Genomic DNA, 25829 nt, shown 5'->3' on the forward strand with positions numbered 1-25829 from the left:
CTTCAATGTAACGAATGTTTGTAACGGAACAAAAATACGTCAACGGAATTTCGTATTTCCTGCCTGTATACTATATTGTAATGCAATTCTCAGCAGCAGAAGAGAACCTCTGATTGGTCAACCAAAACAAATACGAATTCCGTTAACGGAATCCGTATCCGAATTTCGTATTTCGGTCTTACCATCAACTCCAATATAAATGTACTTTGCTTTTTAACTTCAATGTAACGAATGTTTGTAACGGAACAAAAATACGTCAACGGAATTTCGTATTTCCTGCCTGTATTGTAATGCAACTCTCAGCAGCAGAAGAGAAAACCTCTGATTGGTCAACCAAACGAAATACGAATTCCGTTAACTGATTCCGGATCCGTATTTCGGATATAAAAAAAAAACTACCATCAACTCCAGTATATTAACAAATGTACTTTGCTTTTTAACTTCAATATAACGAATGTTCGTAACAGAACGAAATTCCGTCAACGGAATTTCGTATTTCCTGCCTGTATTGTAATGCAACCCTCAGCAGCAGCGGATCCGTATTTCGGATTAAAAAAAAAAATCTTGTCATGTTGTTCAACCTCATTTACAGGGGTAATATTAGTTCCTGTTTCAAAGAAATTCGGATCCGAAAAATGGAATTTTGTATTTTGGATATAATTCGGAAACTGCAATTCGGATTTCGGATGCTTCCGAATTTACGAATTTCAGGAAAATTCGTACGCATTTCGATTCGTAACAAAATGAATCACACATGTCTATTGATTGTCCAGCCATAGGTTGGGGGAGGTGGGGTAACTAATGAATCAAACTTTAAGCAGTAGTTTTACATGTTCAAATTAGATTTCTTCTGCTCATTTGCCGGGCGGAGTGGGGATGGGAGGCACATTTTTGAAGGAAACAGACACTCTCATCACTGGCTTATTCTGGTGGAAAAAATGGTGACTGGGTAAAGCTTTCTAGCCTAATGGATCACCAAAGCCCCCAAGAACGGCTGTGTAGGAAAGGTGTTTCTAAAATATTAGACCATTGCTTTCTCCAGAAACTGTCATTTCATGCTGCCCTCCCCAGGGTTTCACTTTCTTGCCCAACTAGGGGTTAGGTAGTGAAGGAAGGCCCAGCCCAGTAGGACTCCAGAATAGATATCCACAATAAAAAGAACTGTCAGTGATCTTTGATAGTGTATTCCAGGTCCTAGCACTGCTCTCAGCTTTTCACAAAAAAAGCTCTGGTCCAAAGCTTCTGCAAAGGTGCCAATTTCTGGAAATGAATATCTGTCTTGCACTTTACTGCCATGAGAGAGAGCCAAACAATGCCTCTGGGGAGAAGTAAGGCATTTCTCTGGCTCTAAAAACTGGAAAGCAGTGCCTTGGAGTTTATGTTATTTATAATTTTTCTTCAGATTCAATTCAAATTTCATAGATCTAATACCATCATAATTGGCTGCTAATACTTTAATATAATAATGCAGCGAATTTTAGTGATTTTGGACAAGTCAGGTTCAATATGGTCTTCAGTTATTGCTATAAACAGATTTTAGTTGGCATTAATACATTTCACAAATGTTGAATGCGATCACTTAATCATTTTAATAAAGTTTTTATTTACTAATTCACACGCAAAACACAAATATATTTTGTATAACGGATCAATATGCAGTATATGTATATTTTCTATACAACTAATTACAACCTATTTTACTAGTTTTTTTTAGTCTTGGGCTGTAGGGGGTCATAGAAAAATTTAAGCAAATGACCTCTACTTAAAAATGCAAGTTGCCTGAATATCTATGGCTTAAATAATGATAATCACTGAAAACAAACAAATATGCCGCAAGTTAAATCAGTGATTCAACTACTGAAGCCAGTCATCTAGAACAGTGTTTCCCAACCTTTTTTTTTTTCTCACAGCACCCTTTAAAAGTATGCAAAATGTCGAGGCACCTCGGTCTAAAATGTCATAGATTTTAAGGGGGACCCCAAACAAAAACACACAAAAAAGTGGGTTTCCCCCTTAACATCAAAGTGCCTTCTTCAAATGAAGATTTCTTCACCCTTTGAATCAGTAACTTTTCTTCACATCAGGAGCCCCCTTTCACATCAGAAGCCCCACTTTCATGTCAGAGTCGCCCCTTTCACATCAGAGTTCTCCTTTTACATCAGGAGCCCCCTTCACATCAACCTTGATTACCCTCTTCACAGTCCCACTACCACAAAATTATGAGGCACCCCCTGAGGAGGTCTGGAGGTACACCAAGGTCCCACGGCACCCTGGTTGTCCAAAAGAAGTCTCTTAGCATGGATTTCCTTTATATGTTATAAATTAGCCTGTAGTAGTATACAGGGGTCACCTTTCTACAGTCACCAAGTTTAAATGGAACCAGAAGTGCAAATTACCGAGTTCACATGCAGTGCCACCTATATGTGAAGCCTGGCATTGCAGAATATCAGTACAGAGATAAATGTTCTGTACAGTACATGAACTACACTACTTTATATAAACGATCATTTGACCACGGTAAATAATTGTGGGATTATGGCACCTCTATTGGACGCTGGAAATAAACTGGCAGGAATAACAAATCTTCCCCCAGGACTGGAAAATATTTGGAATATATTCACATCCTGTTTTATGTAAAACAATATTTGTGAATGTAGAGAAAGTTTTGCTGCATAAATATAATTTTAGTCTTGGAATTCTGGTCCTTCAAACCATTTGATAGAAATATGAAAAAGAGGTTCTGGAATATATTAGGTGGTAATTGAAGAGAGTCTATCGCTAGACATGAGCTGGATTCCTGATAATGAAACTTGATGGTATCTGAATCTAAGTAGTAAACAGTCTGGTGGAAAGCCATATTGTGGCTCAGTCCTAGTATGTGGCTCAGTCGGCTTCATATAAATATAGGTCTTTTTTTCTAAAGACCTGTATTTATAGATTTATTTATGATAAACATGTGGCAACTGGTTTTGGCTTTATAGATTTACTTAGGTCTCTGCTCGCTCTTTTACTTTTTTTAATGCTCAAGATCAGCCTCACTTCATTGATGCTTTATAAGAAACAGATAACAAAAATCCTAACTGTGTCATCTGCTACCTATAATCCACAGATTACAGACTTTAAAACCTCACGTCCAGCCATTATTTTATATGATGTTTTGGATTGTGTGGGAAAGAGTTAGAGCCTACTCGCTTTCTATTAGGACAGGAAGTGTTGAGGAAAGTCTCCAACGGGGACAAAAAGAAAACCAAAACCATTTGTTGCACAGTGTGGACATTTGAAAACTTTTAACAATGTGTTTGCCTTCCTGTTCTGATGAAAACCACCCATTCTTGTCTTGGTGTCACAGGTAAGGGAAGTGAGGTAACATCTTACTTACAGATAAGCAAATTCATGGTGGCCTTCTAGGAATTAAGTATGGTTTCGAACAATTAACCAGGTAAGGACCCTTAACAGTTTGTCAGACTTTAACTATTTTCCTGAAAAATGAATTTCCTGAACTTCTGCCTATGAAAGTAGCCAGTGCTCAAAAACTAGCTCCCATGATGGACTACAATCTCGATACAAATTAGTAAACTAAAAGGGAGGTAGTAGTCTATCATGGGAGCGAGCTTGGAGGGGTGGCTACTTTACAACACACACAGAGATCATGGGGAACAAAAGTAGCCACCTTCCAGATGGAAGGACAGTGTCAGCACCCATTCAGAGATGATTTGAGGCTCTACAACCGAGTGATACACAAATAAGATACATTTTTGATAATCATTAGTGTTCTTGAATGCATTTTAAGATTCAACTTCTGAGTTTAGTGTCACTTTAATGCAATTCACATACCAAAATCATCCCCATTCGAAGATTTGTAAAACAATAATATTCAACAACAAATCACCAATCTTTGTGCATATGTAGGGATTTAGAAACAATCCCTGAAAACTAACATAATAGTTACAGGCAGTTGTTTATCTTGTGCCACATTTTGCCTGCGATTAACTTTTTAATATGCAGCATAAAAAAATCAAGGACAAACTTCATACTTTCGTTGCTGACTTATATTTTGCCCCTTGAGCAATATGCTGTATCTTATTACCATTCAGCCAGCAGAGTGCTTTACTGTATGGCTGTGCCAAAACCACAAGATAGCAATCAGGTTTCTATTAAAGGGTTTCTCCCTGTAACCTTGCAGAGGGTGAGCATTACATGTTATCAGAATAAGCTTGTGATCCTACTTCTGCCAGAGATAGCACCAAAGAGGTTACAGCTGGAGTGAAGGTTCCCAACCCTCTTATCATGTGCATCCCCAGATTAACTTTATAATTTACTGTCAGCTCTTTGGAAACCTTTACTGAGAAAATATGCACTTATGAGAGTCCTGGAAATAAAAGAATGCTAGAAAATTATATGAGGAGGTTTAAAAAAAGGGAGCAATTGTGAAGCACAGTTCAAAAAATAAGGGGATTATTTTTCATTTGAGGGTAGTGGGTGTAAATTAATCATTCTTTTATGCTCTTGAGCCAGCTTGCATCCAACACACAGATACAGCATAATAATACAGATCTATTTATTCCAAACTCCATAGGGCTGTTTTAGGCTATTTGACCAACCTCAGTGCGGTGCATGAAAACCATGGATTCTATGAAGTATGGTCAGTAAATAATAATATTATAATATGGTATTCTTGGTTTTAATATGAATGCTGAAAGCTATAACGAATCTAGAAGCCTTCCCCCAAGGTGCTAACATGTCTAAAACTCTTGTAGATTGACTTCAGATGATGCAGTTGTCTTTGCAAAACTACTGTACTTTTGTTGCTGCATGCAAACCAAATAAATAATATTGATCACTTTAGTAACCTTGTAGTTAATACCTCTACATATACATGGCATATGCTTGAACACTGTGATCAATGTAGAGTGTTCACTACGGACGCCTGTAATAACCAAAGAGATGTTAAAGGGGGTTTTCCACCTGAAAAGTGAGCCACTGTTTCAGAACCAGTGTTGTACAGATACAAAGGGGGTCCTCACTGCTTTCACTGCTAGCTAAGACAACAATCGCACAATACCTCTGTAGAGAACGTGAAGTCTGCAATAAGGCAGAGGTGGGTTGATGGTATTACTATCAATGCCACAAAGTAAAAATTAGAAATTCAGAATACCAAACCGATTTAAAGAGTAACTTCACCCTGTCTGCGTAAAAATACATTTAAAGCACCTAATAATTATTACCGGTATGAAAATAATAAAACATTTTTTGTAGCCCGTGGAGCCCAGCGAAGTTCCCATTGCACCATTTTTCTCCCAAACCACCATCTTGAAATAAGTTCCAACCACACATGCTCAGACCTGGTGGTCTGCCCATGCATGGGGTATCTACAACATACACAGACATGCCGCAGATTTCTACCTGATCCTGACAGAAATCCACAGCATGTCTACACTTGCATAACATCTTGCGCTGATACTCAGAAACTGCCCCATGGGATGTGTGGTGTAGACATCTAAGGAGTCAGCAGATGGCCAGACATACGTCATTTGAATTCCTGCCCAGGCAAGGATTTAGGAAATGCAAAAATTAAGAATTTAAAAAGTTATTTAATATTAATACAAAATCAACAAATGAATAAAAGGTGTGGGGAAAATTAGAGGAACTTTGTTTCATGAGTAAAGGTCCGCTTTAACAAGGGGTAACTAAACTCTAAGCGCTAATGCAAAATCTACCTCCAGGATACCTCTGTGTTATTAAAAACATCCATCACATATATAAATGTTTTAAAAATACTCTTCATTGTAAACAGGAAAATTAAATTATTTGTGCTGTTTAAAAGAGGAGTTTGGAGGGAAATGTCTTGTTAGACATCATCTGTATGTTGAAGACCATACCGATGTAAGTTTTTGGGGGGCGAATAGGGTTCAAGAATACGTCAGCCATCAACCATAAACCTGGCCCAAACACCATTGCCCGAGAGCAGCTGTTTTTCCACTTTGAGTTCAGCTACAGAAATAGTTTAGTAAAAAGAGATAGTTAGGGATCAGCACTAAATTGGAGACACCACACCCCTAATTACAGTCGTAAGCCAAAAAAGAAAAAAAGAAAAAGAAAAAAAAAAAGAAAAAAAGATGGGGCTTTAAAAGTGTCTACTAACTAATGCCAGGGAGTATGGTTCAACATAATGTAAAAAAATTCATCAATATAATAAAATTCATTTTTAATAAAGAAAATACATGATTGACAAGGTAAATAAAACATCTCATATTCAATTTAAAACATCACTACATAAACGGCATGTCACCTCTATGGAAATCATACAGATTAATATGCATAATAGCAATAATTCATCGTTTCTATATTAATTCATTACTTGAAAGTCAATAAACACATTATTCATCATATTAATGCAAATTCCATAAAATAATAGTCTGTATTTTTTCCTTTTCTTCGACGGTGACATGCCGTTTATGTAGTGATGTTTTAAATTGAATATGAGATGTTTTATTTACCTTGTCAATCATGTATTTTCTTTATTAAAAATGAATTTTATTATATTGATGAATTTTTTGACATTATGTTGAACCATACTCCCTGGCATTAGTTAGTAGACACTTTTAAAGCCCCATCTTTTTTTCTTTTTTGGCTTACTACAGAAATAGTTTGATGTGTAATACCTGTTGGAAATACAACAACATGCTGATTTGTATTACTGACATTCAGAGATGTAATATTGTCTTTTGAGCTGTAGGTGACTCTGTGGTGCAGTTTTGGTCTCTATGTTTATGTATATTTGTCTATGATATACAGGAAGTTCTATTTGTCTATATGTTTCCTTCTACTATGCTATATGATGCTGTATTCTGATGTAATGTCCTTATAAGCAAGTCAAACTTAATTCAGCATTCCTCAAGACCTCAGTGCCTCATCTAAATACATAACCACCAATACCGAGCTGGGTAGGTACAATGAGAAGTCAGAATGGAAGCACAGGCAGTGAGCAGACATCACAGAGTATGACCTCTGCCCACTCTGGTCACAATGAGGATTGCTGATTTTTGTTTCTATGCTATTTAGCTTGCTGTGTGACAGGCATTCAGTCAACAGTCACTGAACTCTGCTGCAGTCTAGTTCAATAGAGACAACACTAACCACAAGGGGTATGAACTTATTGTAAAGTGCAGAGAGAAACTCAGATTGAGAGTTTTTATGGGAGAAAGACTTCAACAACTCTGATTTTTATTAACATTTTGCATTAACAGGATACAAATACACAGCAGTACCAATGATTCTGAGTATGTCTAAAGTACCTGGCATGAGTTAGCGAACGCTTAAAGGATGACATCATCAGGTTCTGGGGTCAGAGAAGCTTAGTATTTGATGTAAGGACAAAAATCATTTTCTTACATAGACAGGAAAAGAAAAACATGTTTAACGTATTACCACAATGAAGTAATATGATGCTACTCAATATCTGCCTTACCAATGCCAGGCAATACTTTGCCTTAAATTCCAGGAATAAGTTACTGACCACAATAAAAAAACTCTTTTCCACCCAAGTAAAAATCCCATTTTATAGAACACTAGAACAGAGCTTGGCCGTAGTGCTCTGATCACATTCGCTGGACCTCTCTGCAGCTGCTCATAAATTGGAAATTTTTCCCCCTAAAAGTTAAACCTTGTACGTTACACTTTACGCATCTGTTTCTTTTGTTTAACTCATTAAAGGTTGTTTGTATTCTGGTCAGAAAGCCATATGAGGAACAGGGTGTATGAAGATGTGGTTCTTTAAAAGTGGTGGGCTACCAGGTTTAATTTACAAGGTTGTGTAAAGCAATGTTGATGTGCCAAGTATAGTTCCTGACAATAACCCATCAGATTATATTGTATCTAATTTTTAGAGACTCTCTAATGATTGGCTTGGTACCAATGGATTGGTGCAAGGTCAATGTAGTCCCTATGTTTAAAAAAGGATCAACGTCTTTAGCAAGTAATTACAGACCTGTAAGTTTAACTTCAATAGTTGGCAAGATACTTGAAAGTTTGATAAAGGATCACATGCAATTGTTTCTGCTTGAAAATAATATTATAAGCGATAGTCAGCACAGATTCACAAAAGACAAGTTGTCAAACAAACCTACTTTCTTTTTATGAGGAAGTAAGTGAAAAATTGGACAGAGGAATGGCTGTGGATATAGTATACTTGCTCTTTGCAAAAGCGTTTCCCCACAGGCGGCTAATGTATAAGTTAAGGTCAGTAGGTATGGAGTATTCAATCTGTAATTGGATAGGAAACATGCTTAAAGACCATATTCAGAGAGTGGTGATCAATGATTCGTACTCTGAATGGTCTGAGGTTGTTAGTGGTGTCCCCCAAGGTTCCGTTCTGGCCCCCTTACTGTCTAATTTATTTATAAATTACATAGAATTGGGGATTAAAAGTACCATTTCTGTGATTGCAGATGACACTAAGTTACGTAGTGGAATACAGTCCTTACAGGATGTCTCCAACTTACAAGCAGATCTGAATGAACTTTGTGATTGGGCATCTATTTGGTAAATGAGGTTTAATGTTGATAAATGTAAAGTTCTGCACTTAGAGACTAAAAACATGCATGCGTCATACACTCTAGGGGGAGTATGTTTGGGGGAGTCAATGATGGAGAAAGACACGGGTGTTCTGGTAGACCATAGACTCAATAATAGCATGCAATGTCAAGCCGCAGTTTCTAAAGCAAGCAAAATACTTTCTTGTATTAAGAGGGGTATAGACTCCAGAGATAGAGACATAATCCTGCTCCTGTACAAAGCATTAGTAAGACCTCATCTGTCACCACCCTTCCTTGTATTATAAGAGGTATAGACTCCAGAGATGGAGACATCATCCTGCCCCTGTACGAGGCATTAGTAAGACCTAATCTGTCACCACCCTTCCTTATTTTATAGGAGGTATAGACTCCAGAGAGAGAGACACAATGCTGCCCCTGTACAAAGCATTAGTAAGACCTCATCTGGAATATGCAGTTCAGTTTTGGGCACCAGTTCACAAAAAGGATGTTGTGGAACTGGAGAAAATGCCGCGAAGGGCGACTAAACTCATAAGATGCATGGAGGAGCTTGGTGCTAAATGATTCACGTTAAGGTCACTGCAAAGAACAAGGGGGCACTGTGCGTCTGGAGGAAAAGAGGTTCAACCTTTGCATATGGAAAGGATTCTTCACAGCTAGAGCTGTGAAAATGTGGAATAGACTAGTTCTAGCTACCTCAGTTAATTGTTTAAAAAAAAAAATCTGGATGAATTCCTAAATGCAGAGAATATTACTGGATATTGAGTTCTTATAGGTATATTAAGTATCAGAGATTGTTGATCCAGGGAATATCAGATTGCCTTATGGGATCAGGAAGGTTTTTTTCCCCCTGTTTGAACAAATTGAACCGTGCTTTATAGGGGTTTTTTTGCCATCCCCTGGATCAACAGTGGGTCATTGTGGGCATAGTGTTCTGTTTAGGCTTTTCTTTTTTTTTCATATCTCTATAGGTTGAACTGGATGGACTTGTGTCTTTTTTCAACCTGATTAACTATGTAACTATGTAAGATTAAAGTTTATCAGACAAGCGCCATATGAATACTGAGTGCTTGCTCTGGGTTACTTTACTTTAAAGGTTGCTCTTTGCTATATTACATAAGACTATATCTTAACAACAATGTCATACATGGCTAAACCTGCTGCAAATGTCCTTTTAATAGATCGCACCAAAAAATGTTCAAGACACATTTCAACTTTTTTATGGCCTTTGCCTATTTTAACTGAATGATATCCTGCATCATAAATCCCATGGTTCCTTTGCATAATTATGTAGTTGAATACTTTGCAAAATGTTTTCTGTTACTTACCATACTGATGGATTATGTGTGGCTCAGTCAAGAGTTATCTTACTCAATTTGACACATCTTTATTTTAATATGGCAATCCCAGACTACGGATTCCTTTAAATTGGACCTATCAGACCTACTGGTGCATTATGAGGATAGATTTTCCTGGGAACTGTAGAAAGTGGCATACTCTTCCTATTTGCAGGACTCTAAAGAGGTAGGTTACGTTTTTTAATCTCTTTTTTTTAGAGGCGGGGCAGGGGTCCAGGTGTGGGCCCTAGGCAAGGACCACTGGGCTGTGTGCACTGTGTGAGGCAGCTGGGGTAGCTCCCAGTCTCTGTGATTTCAGCAGTCCTCTGCAGTGAATGAGGAGACACCAGGCATTGTGGCCTCGTTATGGGGAGTTTATGGATAATTTATGGGAGGGCACTGGAGGGCTGTGAGGTAGCCTTTATGGGGCTCAATGATTTCTAATGGTGGCCCTTAAAGAGATGGCAAACCAGACAGAAGCTCAGCAAGGTGATAGAGTATTAGTGCAAGCTACTTATCTGATTAAAGGGTGTGGCTAATTTGATTAGGAGGCATTGCTTTTATGAATGTACAAACACTTATGTTACAGTTAAGCCCCAGTAATCTATGTAACTTATTTTAAAATCTCTATAGCAAAAAAAAGGGACAGGGGTTATTTTGTGAAAATCACATGGTGCAATTATAGCTTGTGAACTAAACATCTTTGTCTTTACAGTGAAAGCAGCAGCAACCAGTATGATGTGACAGCCAATGACATCATAGATGCAGAGCATCTCAAAAAACCATAGCAAACATGTGGGTCTGTTCAATGGATGGGCTGCATGCTTCATGCTGCAGTTGGAGATCTGTTGCTGATGCTGGCATCAGGCAACATAGAAAGTCGCATTCTTCTACCAGTCCCACAATGTTACTTACCTTTGTGGAGCAGACTCTGGGCTGTTCTGTCATGAGATCTGGGTGATGGAAGGCTTGGGAGTCTCCTGACTTGCTCTCAAATAGTTTGTAGCATACTTTGTGTACTGTCTGAGCACACACCAAGTCCACTAATGCAAGACCAGTGAAGTCTCCAGAGTGTCTGGGATCTGAGCATCTCAGGAGATTTCACTGAGCTACTGACCGGGAAGAAACCTTATAATATTGTGTGGCTCCAAAAGTTTCAGTTAGAACTAACACCCTTGCTAGCAGGCTTCAACAGTATAGGAGCCTAAATTTGCCCTTAAGCATTCTCATTATTTACTGTACCTACAGTTCCAAGGTACCATTCTGTAAATTTTTTCAACTTGTACTCCAAAACAGTTTACAAATTCTGTCTTGTGGTTCACTCACACTGCCATGCAGGGCCATTCCTATAATGAGGCAGCCTGAGACTGTTGCCTCAGGTGACATCTCTTGGGTCACGTGGGGGGTGGGAGGCAGAGCAGCCATGCACAATGTCTGTGCTGCACCCTTTCCAGCCAGATCATCCCAGGTTGCTAAGAGTTGGGCGGGTAAGATGTTTAAGGACCAAACACATCTCCTTGCCCAGCTGTAAGCAACCTGGGATTCTGTGGCCAGAGTCCCGCTCAGCTCCTGGCAACCATGAGGTCACTGCCAGGTAAAATGCACAGACTCAAAAACAGGTTGAGTGCAAGATGCTTTTGTGTTGCTTCGACTCATGTATGAACTGCTTTTACTTTTTTTTTACTCACTTCTCAGGTGCTTTTTATTTGGTTTAGAGTTGCTTTTGGGCTGCTTCTGAGTTGCTACTGACCTTCTTCTCTGTTCACAATAACTTGTATGAAGAAGGACAAGGAATGTTCTTATTCTTGTGCAACCGAAAGTCGCCAGAGCTGCTTGAAATGCTTATTAATGGGTGAGCTATTTTGTCATACTGTTTTCTCTTCTTTGAATAGTTATTGCCACACTCCCTGCAATAAACATGTTGTTCACTTATGAATGTCCCGTACATTGCAAGAGCTGTATAACATTGTGCTTGTGGATTGTTTGATTGTTTTTATTAGGGAGCTCACGAACTTGCTTAGCCCAGCTTGCTTCTAAAATGTGGAATATAACATGGGTGCAAAAAATGAAAAAAGGGCCTCAGTCATGAAGGGGTTAAGTCACGTACACGCCACGTGTCTCACAGCTCCTGTTTATTTTGTTTGTTAAATGTTTTAAGGTGCCCTAATCCTCATGCTACTGTAAACATGCATTTTATATTCTACAAGCACCCTTCAAGAAGGCCATTGATTGACCACTTTGGTTAGAAAATCGATTTTGGAACATTCGTTTGACTTTCTAATAGTTGATGGGGTCAAATCGATGATCAATTTCAACTGCAGTGATGACAAAATTTGAAGGAACATGTTGAAATTTTTTTCTCAATCTAACAAAATTCTAACAGTGAATGTGGTTTTAATTCAGGAAACTCCACTCATTCCAAAATCGAATGTTGGCCATCTTCCTATAATCCTATATTATATTTAAATTCACATGATCCCCTACACAGCAGCTGGAGCATCAATTCAGGACGATAGTGGCAATTTGGACATTGGCTACCGGCAAGAAAACAAGGGGCACAGATAAAGTGAAATGATTTCTCTGTTGGCTCTTGTGCTGCCATATTACTGTTATTGGTGTTGGCTGAAGCAAGTGATTATAAAGCATATAGGGATGTACACTGAGTGGCCAGATCATTATGATCACCTGACGTTTGTAAGCAAATTATTTTTTCTGAAGATATGGGTAAACAATGCAATTTAACAGCCTTTGAACGTGGGATGATTGTTGGCGCGAGCCATGAAGCCAGTATCAGCAAAACAGCAGAATTCATTAAATGTTCAAGAGCAGCTGTTGTTAAAGTGTTTAAAGACCGGACTGTCAGCCGAAAATCTGCGTCTGAACGTGCGAATTGTGTCCGTCAACGACTAGTCAATGTTAGTGCAGAACGGAGAGTGGCAAGACTGGTACAAGACAACAGAAGGGCAACAGTGCAGTGTCAGATTCCTCGCATCACCTTTCAACATCTTGTGGAGTCACGAGGCGGCCCAACGAAGTCATCTCGTGGAGTCATCTCGTGGCCCAAAGAAGTACTGATGGGGTGGTCATAATAATCTGGCCACTCAGTGTATACTATGGGTTTAGACCCAGAAGTAGTAAATTTGACTTTTACCAAACATTCACTGGTGGTAAATCAATCACTGTCATTTAAAACACAAGCACCTTGAAGATTCACCTGCACTAAATGTGTGGTGAATGTCAGACATAATGCTTTATAAGCATGCCAGATAGAATAATAACTGCACAGACAGAGAAGTCTCATGCAAAAGCCGACATATTGTGTGGGCAGTGGAACCCAGGAGCGGAAGTACAGACAAGAAAACTTATTTTATTGCTAAATAATGTACATTCTGCTAAAAGACTTTATTTAGCTTCTCACTGCACAGAACACATTTATCATCACTATACTATGCCTAGTCTCTTGGCAGCAGAGGATGGAAGGGTAGTGGTTGGCATGTACAGCACTCTGTGGAACTTGCTGGATCTTGGAAAATGTGGACCTAAGTCAACCTTTGGTTTGCGATATGTATTTAGGATGGTAAATTATAACTAAATCATTTTCAAGCAGTTCTCCTGTATATATGTACTATAGACCCATGAAGACTGTGCATGAGTGTACAAAGAAAAATGTAATTGTTGTATTGTTTGACAAAAAATTACCAATGTGTATCTCATTAATAATCCCTAGAACTAACAGATTACCTTGTTTTTTCTAAGCTGTTTTGTTGTAGTCCCTCTCTATAAACACGATAAGTAACCCTTTATAGTTATGACAAGTCCCCGTTTCCTGCTTTGCAGCTAAATCACTGTAAAATTACTCCATTAATGACGAAAGAAATGGAGAATGTTGAGCTTCCGAACATGTGAGAAAACCACAGGAATCCCCATGTGACCTGCGCTCAGATAGTTATTGGAAGCAGCTGTGACTGATAGTGACCTGTCCCCCCTCCTTCCTTTCATCCTATTGACTGCACGCAGAACCTTATGGAATAGGCTTTGTTTCTGAGCAGTGATGACCACCTTTCTCCACCAGGGAGCAATACCACCATAGCACACAGAGAAAAAAGCAATTTTTTGCATTGGGTATAACATTTTTAGTTTTTGGAATAAGTGAAGTACAGTTTCACCTCTTTACTAAACTTTTAGAATCACCGTCCCCTCTTCCAAAGCTAGACTACAATAACCACCCTCTTCCTAGTTGCTTACTTTCTTTAGTTCCAGAGTCACAGCCGGCTCCTGTGTTTGCATCCTTGGTGGTGACATTGTATCCAGAGCTGGCCTGTGCCTAGACAAAGAGTAACCATATGCCTAAATGGCCCATTTATCAAGACTGTTTATAGCCATATTTAAGCTTATGGGGACTAAGTGCACAGGCACGGCCGGTGCTGGAGAAAATGTTGCCCGCAAGATGTCAACACAAAACTGGACCAATTCCTCTGGAATTAGGGTAAGTAAGCAGCTTGTGGGGGGTTGGTTGGGGCAATTGGTTACCAAAAATATGGTACACCTATCCTTTAATGCAGAACTGAAGTCCCCCTCCAAAAATATTGCTACCGACTAGGTGAGCAGTAATTCTAGGGTGAATTTTCATGGTTAACTCTAAATATATGATCTATACAGGCTTTTAAAATCTTGCCTATGGACAATTTAGAGTACTGTAGTTTTTAGTAACACAATTTTAAGGCTTGACATGTCTAGTATCTATTAGGGTAAGAAGTGTGTAATGGACAGATATATGTTTATGTTAAGATCCACTGCTGTTCTGCCTGCCTTCACTTTGCAAGGGAATTTGCACTTTACATGGGAAGTTTCACCTTAGTGAATGTGAGAAAGCTCTGCTGACATCCAACATCCAATCATGTGCAAGCAAAAATCCTTTTTCTTTTTCAAAATCTCCTTGCACATTATTGGGTTTTGTTTGCAAAGTGAAATTTCACCACATTCACCAAGCTAAAGGGAAGCTTCCCCTGCAAAGTGCAAATGTGAACAGCCTATTTGCCTTCAGCAAATCAACCCCATTGGCTCTAGTTGTATAGGCAGCATTGTTTTAATAAAAATACTGGATACACTGTAGAATTTGCTTGGCTTACTGGGCTTAGGTTGCCCCTAGATTGGCAGATCTCCACTAAGAATAACAGGTCATCACCAAGACTGTAGTTTTGTAACCTGTTATTGGGTATTTCCTGATCTGGATAATCTTTTTCATGCTGCACTAATGGGATATAGAGGTGGTTTCCTTTTCATGGAGAAAAGAGAACAACATCTGCCCAGTCATATTGACCTCAAGCCAAAGCGTTCCAGGATAAGTTTCTTCAATACACTTCTTGATATTCAATATGAAAGAGCCTCGTCTTATGACCCACACTTCCACGGCACTGTTACACCACTGGCATACATTTATGTAATATGTCTAAAATACATATACTGTAGGTCTCCCCATGTCTTATCAGCATATTTAAAATGTTAGGAGACATTTTATACATGTATTAGGGTGAGCTAATGTGAGTGTTCTTCCCACCCCATCCCACCCCATGCCTTTATTTCTTCACTATGTGTTAGCTGGTACAAAACAGTGCTCAGGTATACCCTAGAGATCTAATCTAATGCAAGTTAAAAGAACCTCTCTCTGAAGGAATATTTTGTCTACGGAAAAAAAAATGCATCACGTACATTCTATCTTTTATAAATACTGTTTTAAAAAATTCAGTTGCCACGCTAATGTGAAAAATGTACATATATATGCATCTGTATATGCATAAAAGAGGCAACAAAGAGGTCAAGTTTAAACTGACACTAAAATCAAGAGTTAAATCTTAAAAATGCATTAGGGTACCATAACGATTAACAAAAATGTAACTTATTTGTGTATCACTCGGCTGTAGATCCTCAAATCATCTCTGAATTGGTGCTGGCACTGTCCTTCCTTCTGGAAGGTGGTTAATTTTGTTCCCCATGGTCCCTGTGTGTGTTGTAAAATAGCCACTACATCAAACTCACTCAAAGATTTCCCAGCCTGCTAAGTGAGTTGTTCCACCTGAGAGACAGGAGAGGTTTCTGTCCCGGAGTCAGGAGGGCTCCACCCTGGAACCATCCTGTGTGGCAAGCTGAGGAGATACAGCCTGTGTGGCAAGTTGCTGAATACACCTGTGTGGTGAAAAACCAGCCTGTATGGCAAGTTGTTGGAAAGACCAGCTTGTGTGGCAAGTAGGTTGAAAGAAGTACCTGTGTGACTGTGAGAGAGATACAGTCAGGACTATGCTGTGAAAGTAAAAGCCAAGAATCTGAACCAGTGGTCTTTTTGCAAGTACTATGTGTACTGTATGTTGCAAATCCCTTATGAGGGAAAACCTGTGTGGACTTTTTTGTGTGGATTTTTTGTGTCAATAAAAGTGGGCAAAGAAGCCCTTAAAAGAAGATTTAAGCAAGTGGAAGTGTCCTTTATGCCCTACTGTTTGGGGCGAGTTCTCACATAGGGGAAACTGTCTAGTGTAACTAGCATAAAACAAGACACTTAGCATCTTTGTGCTGATGTTTGAATCATTTCTTTTTATATGGTGTGCTGCCATTGAGATGCCATCAGTTCCAAGGGAGCCCTTGCTGAGTATAGCTACCCATGCTGCGATGTACCCTCCAGCTCTACTTATTGAAGTCACTGCTCATAACCAGCACCTAGATATCTCACTATCTCATGGCAATAGAAGAAAGGAAGTTAGAATCACCTTAGTTGTCACTGGTAACAATACGGGGTCTATTTATAGATGTTTTCACACAATATTTGCACAGCTTTCACCCTTTTTTTAATTAGAAAAATGTGTGACTCCTGGGTAAAAGTTGTGTGAATCTCCGGTGAAAACATTTATAAACAGCAATTGTTGCCATTCAACATAAAAGACAGTTCAGTAACACACAAGTAGAAGAATTTTATAGCTAAGGGTTAACCTTCCAAAGTATCCATGACTCTTCTTGCTACTAGTCTGTTCCAATATTCTTGTCCTAAAATACTGAAAACTTGGAATTAAATGTATTTTTTAGCCACATAATTTAAATTATGACCTCATGTTTAGATTTCACTGGAATAGTCACAAACAAAAGAGAAACATTTTAGATCCCGGCACTGTGCCAGTGATTTCGCAACCCTCATCATTACTTCATTGAAGATAACAGCAGTGGCTCACACCAGCTTCTGTTTTTCTTGGGTCTGCAGAGACAGGATTTTAGTCTGCCTTTTAAGGCAGGAAACCGTGTCTCAGGAAAGCTTGTAAAAATGATTTACTTCTCCTTAAATCTATAAAGATATAAATGTCTTACAGGATCACTGAGCACCTAACTGGCCAAGCCAGCGAGATGTTGCTACATACATGCTCCCTCACTGGAAAGTGTATTCCCCAGCATTTTGGCTAGAGAAACAGTGGCCCTGTGAGATCAAATGAATACTCTATTAGCAGTCCTCTTGCTGGCAGGATCTGAGTTCTACCCCCATAGACTTGCATTGAGTTCTAAGTTCGAGTTAGAACTTTTTCCATGTTCGAAAGTTCGAGTTAGAACCGAACACGGGGGTGTTCGGCTCATCACTAGTTGTTACGAGGAAAGGGATCACTAATGTGAGATGGCCCTAATGCAGTGTGTAAGGGTGTGCCCACACTGGGACCTGTTGACCCGAACCATGCTTTAGTACAATTGTCCCCCTTCCCCACTCCTCTGCTAGTCTGTGCTCAAACAGTGCTATAAGGAAGCATTCTGTGGCATGCTTACATTATCTCCTCTGCCAGCCAAACCAAAGTATTCCCTCCTTGAGATTTCGGTACCTGGACATGGGTTGCGCTCACAGTGAAGTGAACCGTACCAGACTCCAAGTGAACTGTGCCCCAGACCACTTTTGCCAAGCAGTGTCTGGCACAGTAAGCTAAACAGGCATGGGCACAGTTCGGAGCGCTCACACTAGTCAAATTACCTGGACTAAGGGGGTGAACCATACCCAGACATGTTTAAAACGCGTAATTTGAGTACAGTCCTAAAGTTTCTGTCTGGACATTCACCTCTCATACCCTTTATTATTTATTTATTTCTGGCATGCTGGATGCTCACTGTCAAACAACAACAACAACAACTTGTTTTTAATCACCTTGGGCAAAAGTTAAAGTGCACCTGTCATAAAAACATGCTGTTGCATTATTGTCTAACATCAGGCAGCAAAAAGTACCTACAGACGCCATGTGAAAATCAGTACCTATGCACTACTGGAGACTCTGGATTAATAATGAATGCAAATTCGGACTTGCTACAAAAGCAATTGTGACATTCTACTGTTACCGAAATACAATAAACATACATCTTTATAGGTCACCGAGATGTGTACTTTACATTGTGGAATATAGAGTTAATTTAGGCATTCCGACTGTGGTTCCAAGTCGTAGTCTGAATACAATGCATGTCTCAATTTGGGAACTAGCAGGAGACAGTTACATAGACAAATATACAGTATATGTGTAGCCTCTTGGCGTACCTGCTATGAGTTATGGCAATAAAAGCTGTCAATTGACATAAAAAAATGGTCAGATATGTAAGCATGGGATCTCTCAACATCCTTTACAACAACTTCCCAGGCCACTAACAGCTACTGTGATAGGTTATCTTAGGAGAATAAATAGCAGTTGAAAGAAGGTTTTCTACAGTGTCTGATCACTTCCCCCCAGGATCGGCCTACCAGGACACTTGGTAGCTGTTGAGAACAGATATGAGATCATATTCTGTTCTTGCGGAAAACATTATTAATGTTCATAGTGGTTTTCAGGTTCGGAAGATGTGGCAGTTTGCCTGTGTGATGATTCTCTTAACTACAAATAAGATACCGTGTGTTCACAGAAGTTTGGATTTCTGAAAAAATATGGCCAACATATACCAAAGAACTACTATGCTACAATATACTATACCATGCAATAATGTGTGAGGAACAGCACAACTGTCTTTGGCCAGATTACTATTACCGTTGGACCTTTTGTGAAAACTACAGGGCAGGAACGAATTAGTTGTGCCTAGTAACTAACGAAAAGCCCAGGTCTAACCTTTCTGTTAAAGGGTAGAAAATTAAACCAAACATTTGAATGGTTATGGGCAACGTCACCTTTATCCTTTGCAGTATTTGTCCACGAAGTCCATTCTATAATTTCTGTTTCCTCAGGGCAGATTAGTACAATGCTAACCACACATATGGAATTTCTAGGCAAGTCGGAATGTTTACTGTCACCTCCTTTAAGCCGCACATATAATGTTTTACTAAAATAAACTTAATTACCGCAAATTTGTGTTACATTTAAATGTTAGTATATAGCAGTCTTACCTTATCTCCAGGCTGAGGTCTCATAATGGACACCCGGCTGTAACCTTTCCTCAGAAGGACCCATAAAGCATCCAGTTTACCCTGAAAATATTAAAAGAACACAAGCTGTTATGTCATGTTTGTGAAGTTAATGAGACCCAAATAAATCCTATTAGGTTCATCAGAAACAAAGCTGATAAACAAAGAATAAACCCATTCAAAAACTGTATTAGAGTTTTGGATGCACCTCAATAGTTTGATTCATCTGCCAGCTTTTTATAGCTTTTGGGGCACTCAGAAATTAAAATATCTCCAGTTTCCAGCTTCCCAGTACAGGAGGAGGAGGAGAAAGAGAAGGAAAAGAAGAAGAAGAAGTAACAGAAGAAGAAGTAACAGAAGTGGAAGGAACAGAAGAAGGAGAAGAAGAACAAAAGTAGATGTAACAGAAGTAGAAGAAGTAACAGAAGTAGAAGGAACAGAAGTAGAAGAAGTAACAGAAGTAGAAGGAACAGAAGAAGAATGAGGAAAAGAAGTAGGAGGAAGAGAAGGAAGAGGAGAAAGAGGAGGAGGAAAAGGAGAAGGAAGAGAATGAGGAAGAGGAGGAGGAATAGGAGAAGAAGTGGAAGGAGGAACAGAAGAAGAAGAAGGAGGAACAGAAGAAGGAGAAGGAACAGGAGAAGAAAAAAGAGGAGAAGAAGAAGGAGACGGAAGAACAGAAGAAGAAGGAACAGGAGAAGAAAAAGGAGGAGGAGAAGAAGATGGAGAAGGAGGAGCAGAAGAAGGAGCAACAGAAGAAGGAACAGAAGAAGGAGGTACAGAGCAAGGAGAAGGAGGAACAGAAGAAGGAAAAGAGTAGGAACGGATGGAGGAGAAGGAGGAACAGAAGAAGGGGGAGAAAGAGGAACAAAAGAAAGAACAGAAGAAAGAGGAGGGCCCGAAGAAGGAGAAGGAGGGGAAGGAGAAACCAGCAAAAGCAGCATAACACTATCAGCATAAACAAGTGCTTGGTGTGTTCTAAATTTAATAGAAGGCAGAAACTCTACATTATGAGTAGCTCATAGATCAATTACCTAAGTTCCACCCAAAGCTGAGACATCAAATTTAGCACAACCTACATTTTAAAGTGAACCAGAACTAAGTTAAATTAGTTTGAATAGATTAGCAAAGCATTAGCACAGTAAAGTTGTGAGAAACCTATTTCTGATCTGTTAAAATTTGATCCAGCAGTACTCCAGTTCTGAGACTTGAAGCTGGTTTGTTAGGTCAAGGCTGCTCTGTATTGTGAGCCTTCATTCATTAACTTTCACTGAAGACTCTGCTGACATCAAGGCTCCAATGGAGGCCATATACCTAGCCCCAATCCATAGCGCTGCAGGACCTGCTTGTTACCGTTCAGAGGCAAGTGTATGGAGAGTTTACTGCCCCTAGCTTGCCTTGTTTTCACCTGACACTTTAACAAAAATATTATGGTAGCTAAATAAACTAGATGCTAACTAGCATAATAATTGACCAATGAAACTATTGGTAACTTATCAATGTTTCTCAAAACACATAGGGTAGACTTGTGCGCCGTCAAAAAATGTGTACCGTTTCGTAATATCCATTATTTCGTATTTCGTAATTTGTATCCGAAACTCAATTCGGATTCGTACGAAATAAGGATTTTCGTTAGTTTCGGCACATTTTCGTAACTTTACGAACATTCGTTATGATGAAGTTAAAAAGCAAAAGCTTTCAGCACGGCTCAGCCGAGCCGATGCATATGCGTTCGGCTCGACTGAGCCGCTCGGCCATGTTCGGGAGCTGTACGGGCTATTGTGAATAGCCCGTACAGCACCCCTTCGGTTCTACTGAACCGAAGGGGTCCTGTGGCCGAGGCTAGCCGAAGGATCGGCCGAAGCTACGGCCAGATCCTTCGGCAGCTTCGTGGATATACCCCATACTGTACCTCAGCTTTGGGTGGAACCCATAGGGTTCAGTTACCCATCTCATAATATGCCTTATTCAGTAATTACTTCCTATTTTGTAGTGCACTAATCCATTGCAACTAGCCAGAATCTATCTTGTTGTTGTCTAACTTCAGCAGAATTAATTCTGATTGGTTGGTGTAGGACGGTTACTGTACTTAAGATTTATCACATATGAAGAAAGATTTGAATAAGGCTGATATGTGTGAGTCTTGATTTAAAGGTATGAGCAAAAACAAAACTGAATAAAGACAAGAGGATCTTTTTTATTTCCTTGTATTTGTTCAGCAACATAGTGGTCATTTTGTTGCTAATCAAGCCTCCTTTTAGCCAACTGAACTTAACTGTGGCAAGATGGTGATTCAGCAATTGCCAGCTGACAGCCAAAAAAATATAGGGATTAAAAATCTTGCCAATCAATAGCAATAAGTAATGCAATACCCCAAGGGGATGTATGCACTTTTATATCATCAATTGTATGTAAGGTAACAAAGACTATTCATATCAGCCTTTTCGGGTTTGGGTTTTATGTATAGTACCCTATTCTTATAGTACAGCTTACTAATATTATTATTATACAGGATTTATTTAGCACCAACAGTTTGCACAGCGCTTTACAATATAAGGAAGACGTTACAATCACAATACAATTCAAGACAAGATGGTAAGGAGGGCCCTGCCCGTGAGGGCTTACAATCTAAAGGGGAGGGGCAAGTGATACATGAGGAGGTAGCTGTGTGGGAATTAATTGTATGAGAACATGATGGTTGAGTGGTTAGCTTAAGGTGGGATTGGCTTCCCTGAAGGGATCACCTAAAATCAGAGTGGAAGATAATCGGACAGGTTGGGGTAAAGAGTTCCAGAGGATGGGAGAGACTCTAGAGAAGTCCTAGAGGCAAGCAAGGGAGGAGTTGACGAGGGAACTGGAAAGCAGGAGGTCTTTGGAAGAGAGGAGGGGATGTTTAGGGTGATACCTTGAGACAAGGTTGGAGATATAGCCGGGGGCAGAGTTGTGGATGGCTTTGTAAGTCGTTGTTATTATTTAGAATTTTATCATTTGAGCTATTGGAAGCCAGTGCTGGGATTGGCAGAGGGGGGTAGGGATGGAAGCCAGTGGAGGGATTGGCAGAGGGAGGTTGCAGACACTGAGCGGTTGGCTAGGTGGATGAGTCTAGCAGCAGCATTCATGATAGACTGAAGGGGGAGGAGCCTGTGTAGTGGTCGGCCAATGAGGAGGGAGTTGCATTAGTCAAGACGAGATATAAGAAGTGAGAAGATGAGTAATTTTGCGGTTTCATTGGTGAGGAAGGGGCGTATTTTGGAGATGTTACAAAGGTGAAGGCGCAATACTACATACAGTATTTAAAGTGCATCTTAGTTAAAACTTTTTTAAAATTATTTTTGGATACAGAACCCTTGCCATGTTATTTTTTTTTCTTTGTATCTGTCCAATTTTGGGAGATCCTTACTTTCTGTCCTAGAAATAAAACAGGTTGAGAGCAGATCTCTCCAAAAGGAGAAATCCCACATTGGACAGTTCTCACCTGAACATGTTTACATTGGAAGACTTCCCCCCTGCTCTTGTTCCATTGACAAACCAGAGTTCTGAATGGGAAGACCAACTACAAGTTTCCACTTCATCCATGAAAGAGGAAGTGTTTTTTAGAGAAGAACTCCAGGATCTTGAAAAATGAACCCTTGCAGTGGGACTACCACTGCACTGCAAGTGTTAACTGCTTGTTTTTCTCTAGGGACAAAAAAAACAAAACTATCCCGATCCTTTGTCTTGTTGCAGTGATCGCTCACCTCTCTTCACCTCTGCTCTGGCTATAGTATGTCCCTCGGCGGCGTCACATCTAATAATCCTGTATTAGAAGTGATAACGTCACAGTTTCTTACATCGGCTGCAGGAACTGGTCTAGCAGCTAGATGGGGCTAAAGATCGGATAAGTATTTCTTTTTTTTTTTTGCTCCCTAGACAAAACGAGCACCTAACCTTTGCAAAGTGGTGGTAGCCGCACTGCAAGGGTTATTTGTTTAAAATTCAGGAGTTCCTTTTTAAGGAAAGTCTATCATGAAAAAAATGGCGGTATAAAAGGCAGGTACCTAGGGAGACGCGTACCCAGTCTGAAAAGCAAATCTTTAATTTCGGGCAATGCCGCTAAAACCCTCCCTAACACATTCCTATTGATGGGCTGTTTCACTGGCCAATAGGAATTTTTAGGAGGCAACATGGGGCAGGCAAGCCTCTGAACTATCAGTAAGTGCTGGAGGTTCGCTTGCCAAAATGGCCTGGTGCTTGGTTATAAAAAACAGGAAATTAGAGGCCGTTGCATGTATGTGCAGGCATCTTTAGGCACTTTATACTTTTACCATGTATTTTTTTCATGACAGTTTATTTTTAAATAGGAATTTTAGCCTATATCATGCTGTTTTAAAACAATGAATCCATGTTCAAACACCCACTTTATAATGCATCCTTATGATGTATCTGTTGTTCTGCCTTTTAAGCTGTAAGGAGTCAGCCGGATAGTTAAACTTTGGCAACCCATTTATTATTGTTTCCCGGAGCCTTGAAAAAGACCTCAAGCATTCCAAACAATGAATTGCACTAAAGCTTTAGAGGTCTTTTTATAAACATCAGCAAAAACATTGCTTTATATTTTGCAAAATGTTTCTTTTAGATTATCAAAGCTCAAAATGAAATGTTACAACATGATAAAAGATACACAAACATTAAGAAAATGGCAGAGCAATGCAAAATCAGAAGAAAAAAAAGGTTTTTCCTTTTCAAGCTCTTTGTTTCCTTCATACTAGTGGGATACGCCTGGATTTGGGTGGCCGGGGAAATTTTTGGCAAAACAGTGGTAGAAAATCTGACAATTTCTAAATTGGCAAACTTAACTGCAAAATAAATGTTGCTGGGTTGCTTTTGTTGTAGTATGGCAAAAATAAGTGGAGAAATTGCCCAGAGGATCTTTTTTTACAACCAAAATTGGCAGTGACATTTGGTTTAAAGGAATGTTGAAATAGCAATATTAAGCATTGGTCTGAAATGACCCTTGTATTACGTAGTTGTTAGTAGGTCTAAAGGAGATTGTACATCAGATTGTAACTTGTGTGGTGAGCTTTATAGCCCCCAGATGACTCCATATAGAACACCTGTCTCTATCTTTATACTGTCACATAGTTTGGATGTCAGCAAGTAAGCAATAAAGATCAGTAAAAAAATTAATAAAATGATATTATGTATGTAAAGATAAAATATCCCCAATATACTCTATATTGCCAAAAGTATTGGGACACCCCTCCAAATCATTGGATCCAGGTGTTCCGTGAAATTTCTTGCTATTAAATATTACAGAGTCAACCGTTAGTGGTATTATAACAAAGTGGAAGCAACTGGGAACAACAACTCAGCCACAAAGTGGTAGGCCACGTAAAATGACAGAGCGGGGTCAGCACATGCTGAAGTGCACAGTGCGCAGAAGTCGCCAATTGTCTGCAGAGTCAATAGCTACAGACCTCCAAACTTCGTGCGGCCTTCAGATTGGCACAACACCAGTGCGTAGAGAGCTTCATGGAATGGGTTTCCATGGCTGAGCAGCTGCATCCAAGCCTTACATCACCAAGTGCAAAGCAAAGCATCGGATGCAGTGGTGTAAAGCATGCCGCCACTGGACTCTAGAGAAGTGGAGACGTGTTCTCTGGAGTGACGAATCACGCTTCTCTGGCAATCCAATGGGCGTGTCTGGGTTTGGTGGTTGCCAGGAGAACTGTACTTGCCTGACTCATTGTGCCAAGTGTAAAGTTTGGTGGAGGGGGGATTATGGTGTGGGGTTGTTTTTCAGGGGTTGGGCTTGGCCCCTAAGTTCCAGTGAACGTAACACTTAAGGCATCAGCATACCAATACTTTTTGGACAATTTCATGCTCCCAACTTTGTGGGAACAGTTTGGGCATGTCCCCTTCCTGTTCCACCATGACTGCACACCAGTGCACAAAGCAAGGTCCATAAAGACATGGATGAGGGAGTTTGGAGGAATTTGACTGGCCTGCACAGAGTCCTGACCTCAACCAGATAGAACACCTTTGGGATGAATTAGAGCAGAGACTGAGGCCTTCTCGTCCAACATCAGTACCTGACCTCACAAATGCGCTTCTGGAAGAATGGTCAAACATTCCCATAGACACACTCCTAAACCTTGTGGACGCCGCCCCAGAAGAGTTGAAGCTGTAACAGCTGCAAAGGGTGGGCCAACCCAATATTGAACCCTACGGACTAAGACTGGGATGCCAAGTTCATGTGCGTGTAAAGGCAGGTGTCCCAATACTTTTGGCAATATAGTATATATACTCATACACCCAATAATGCCAGCTGCACACCATTCAGTGCTGTGACCAAGGGAAGTTGGGTGGTGCTTGTAGTGACAACGGATGGTGCTGTCCTGTGATCTCATGGTTAATAGAACATAAGTCACTAGTGCTCAGTTGCTCAAATACAATCATAATTTTGTTTATTGTAAACATGTCACAGAGGTCATAATGCCAAAGTTTTGGGGCAGCACAGGGTCCTTCTAGCTGGCACATTGACCTCACAAGCTGGAAGAGCTTACAATC

General features: G+C 39.8%; 1 protein-coding gene across 1 annotated transcript in view; it reads right to left on the reverse strand.

The window, feature by feature from the left end:
* ANTXR1 (anthrax toxin receptor 1) overlaps window positions 1-25829 on the reverse strand; it is a 178685-nt gene that overhangs the window by 4237 nt on the left and 148619 nt on the right. Inside the window, exon 17 of the mRNA XM_018554410.1 lies at window positions 19266-19346. Coding sequence (XP_018409912.1) covers window positions 19266-19346 — 81 coding nt within the window. The remainder of the gene's footprint in view (window positions 1-19265; window positions 19347-25829) is intronic.

This window comes from Nanorana parkeri, unplaced genomic scaffold, assembly GCF_000935625.1.
Source record: "Nanorana parkeri isolate BGI_ZX_2015 unplaced genomic scaffold, ASM93562v1 scaffold157, whole genome shotgun sequence".
Taxonomy (NCBI): domain Eukaryota; kingdom Metazoa; phylum Chordata; class Amphibia; order Anura; family Dicroglossidae; genus Nanorana; species Nanorana parkeri.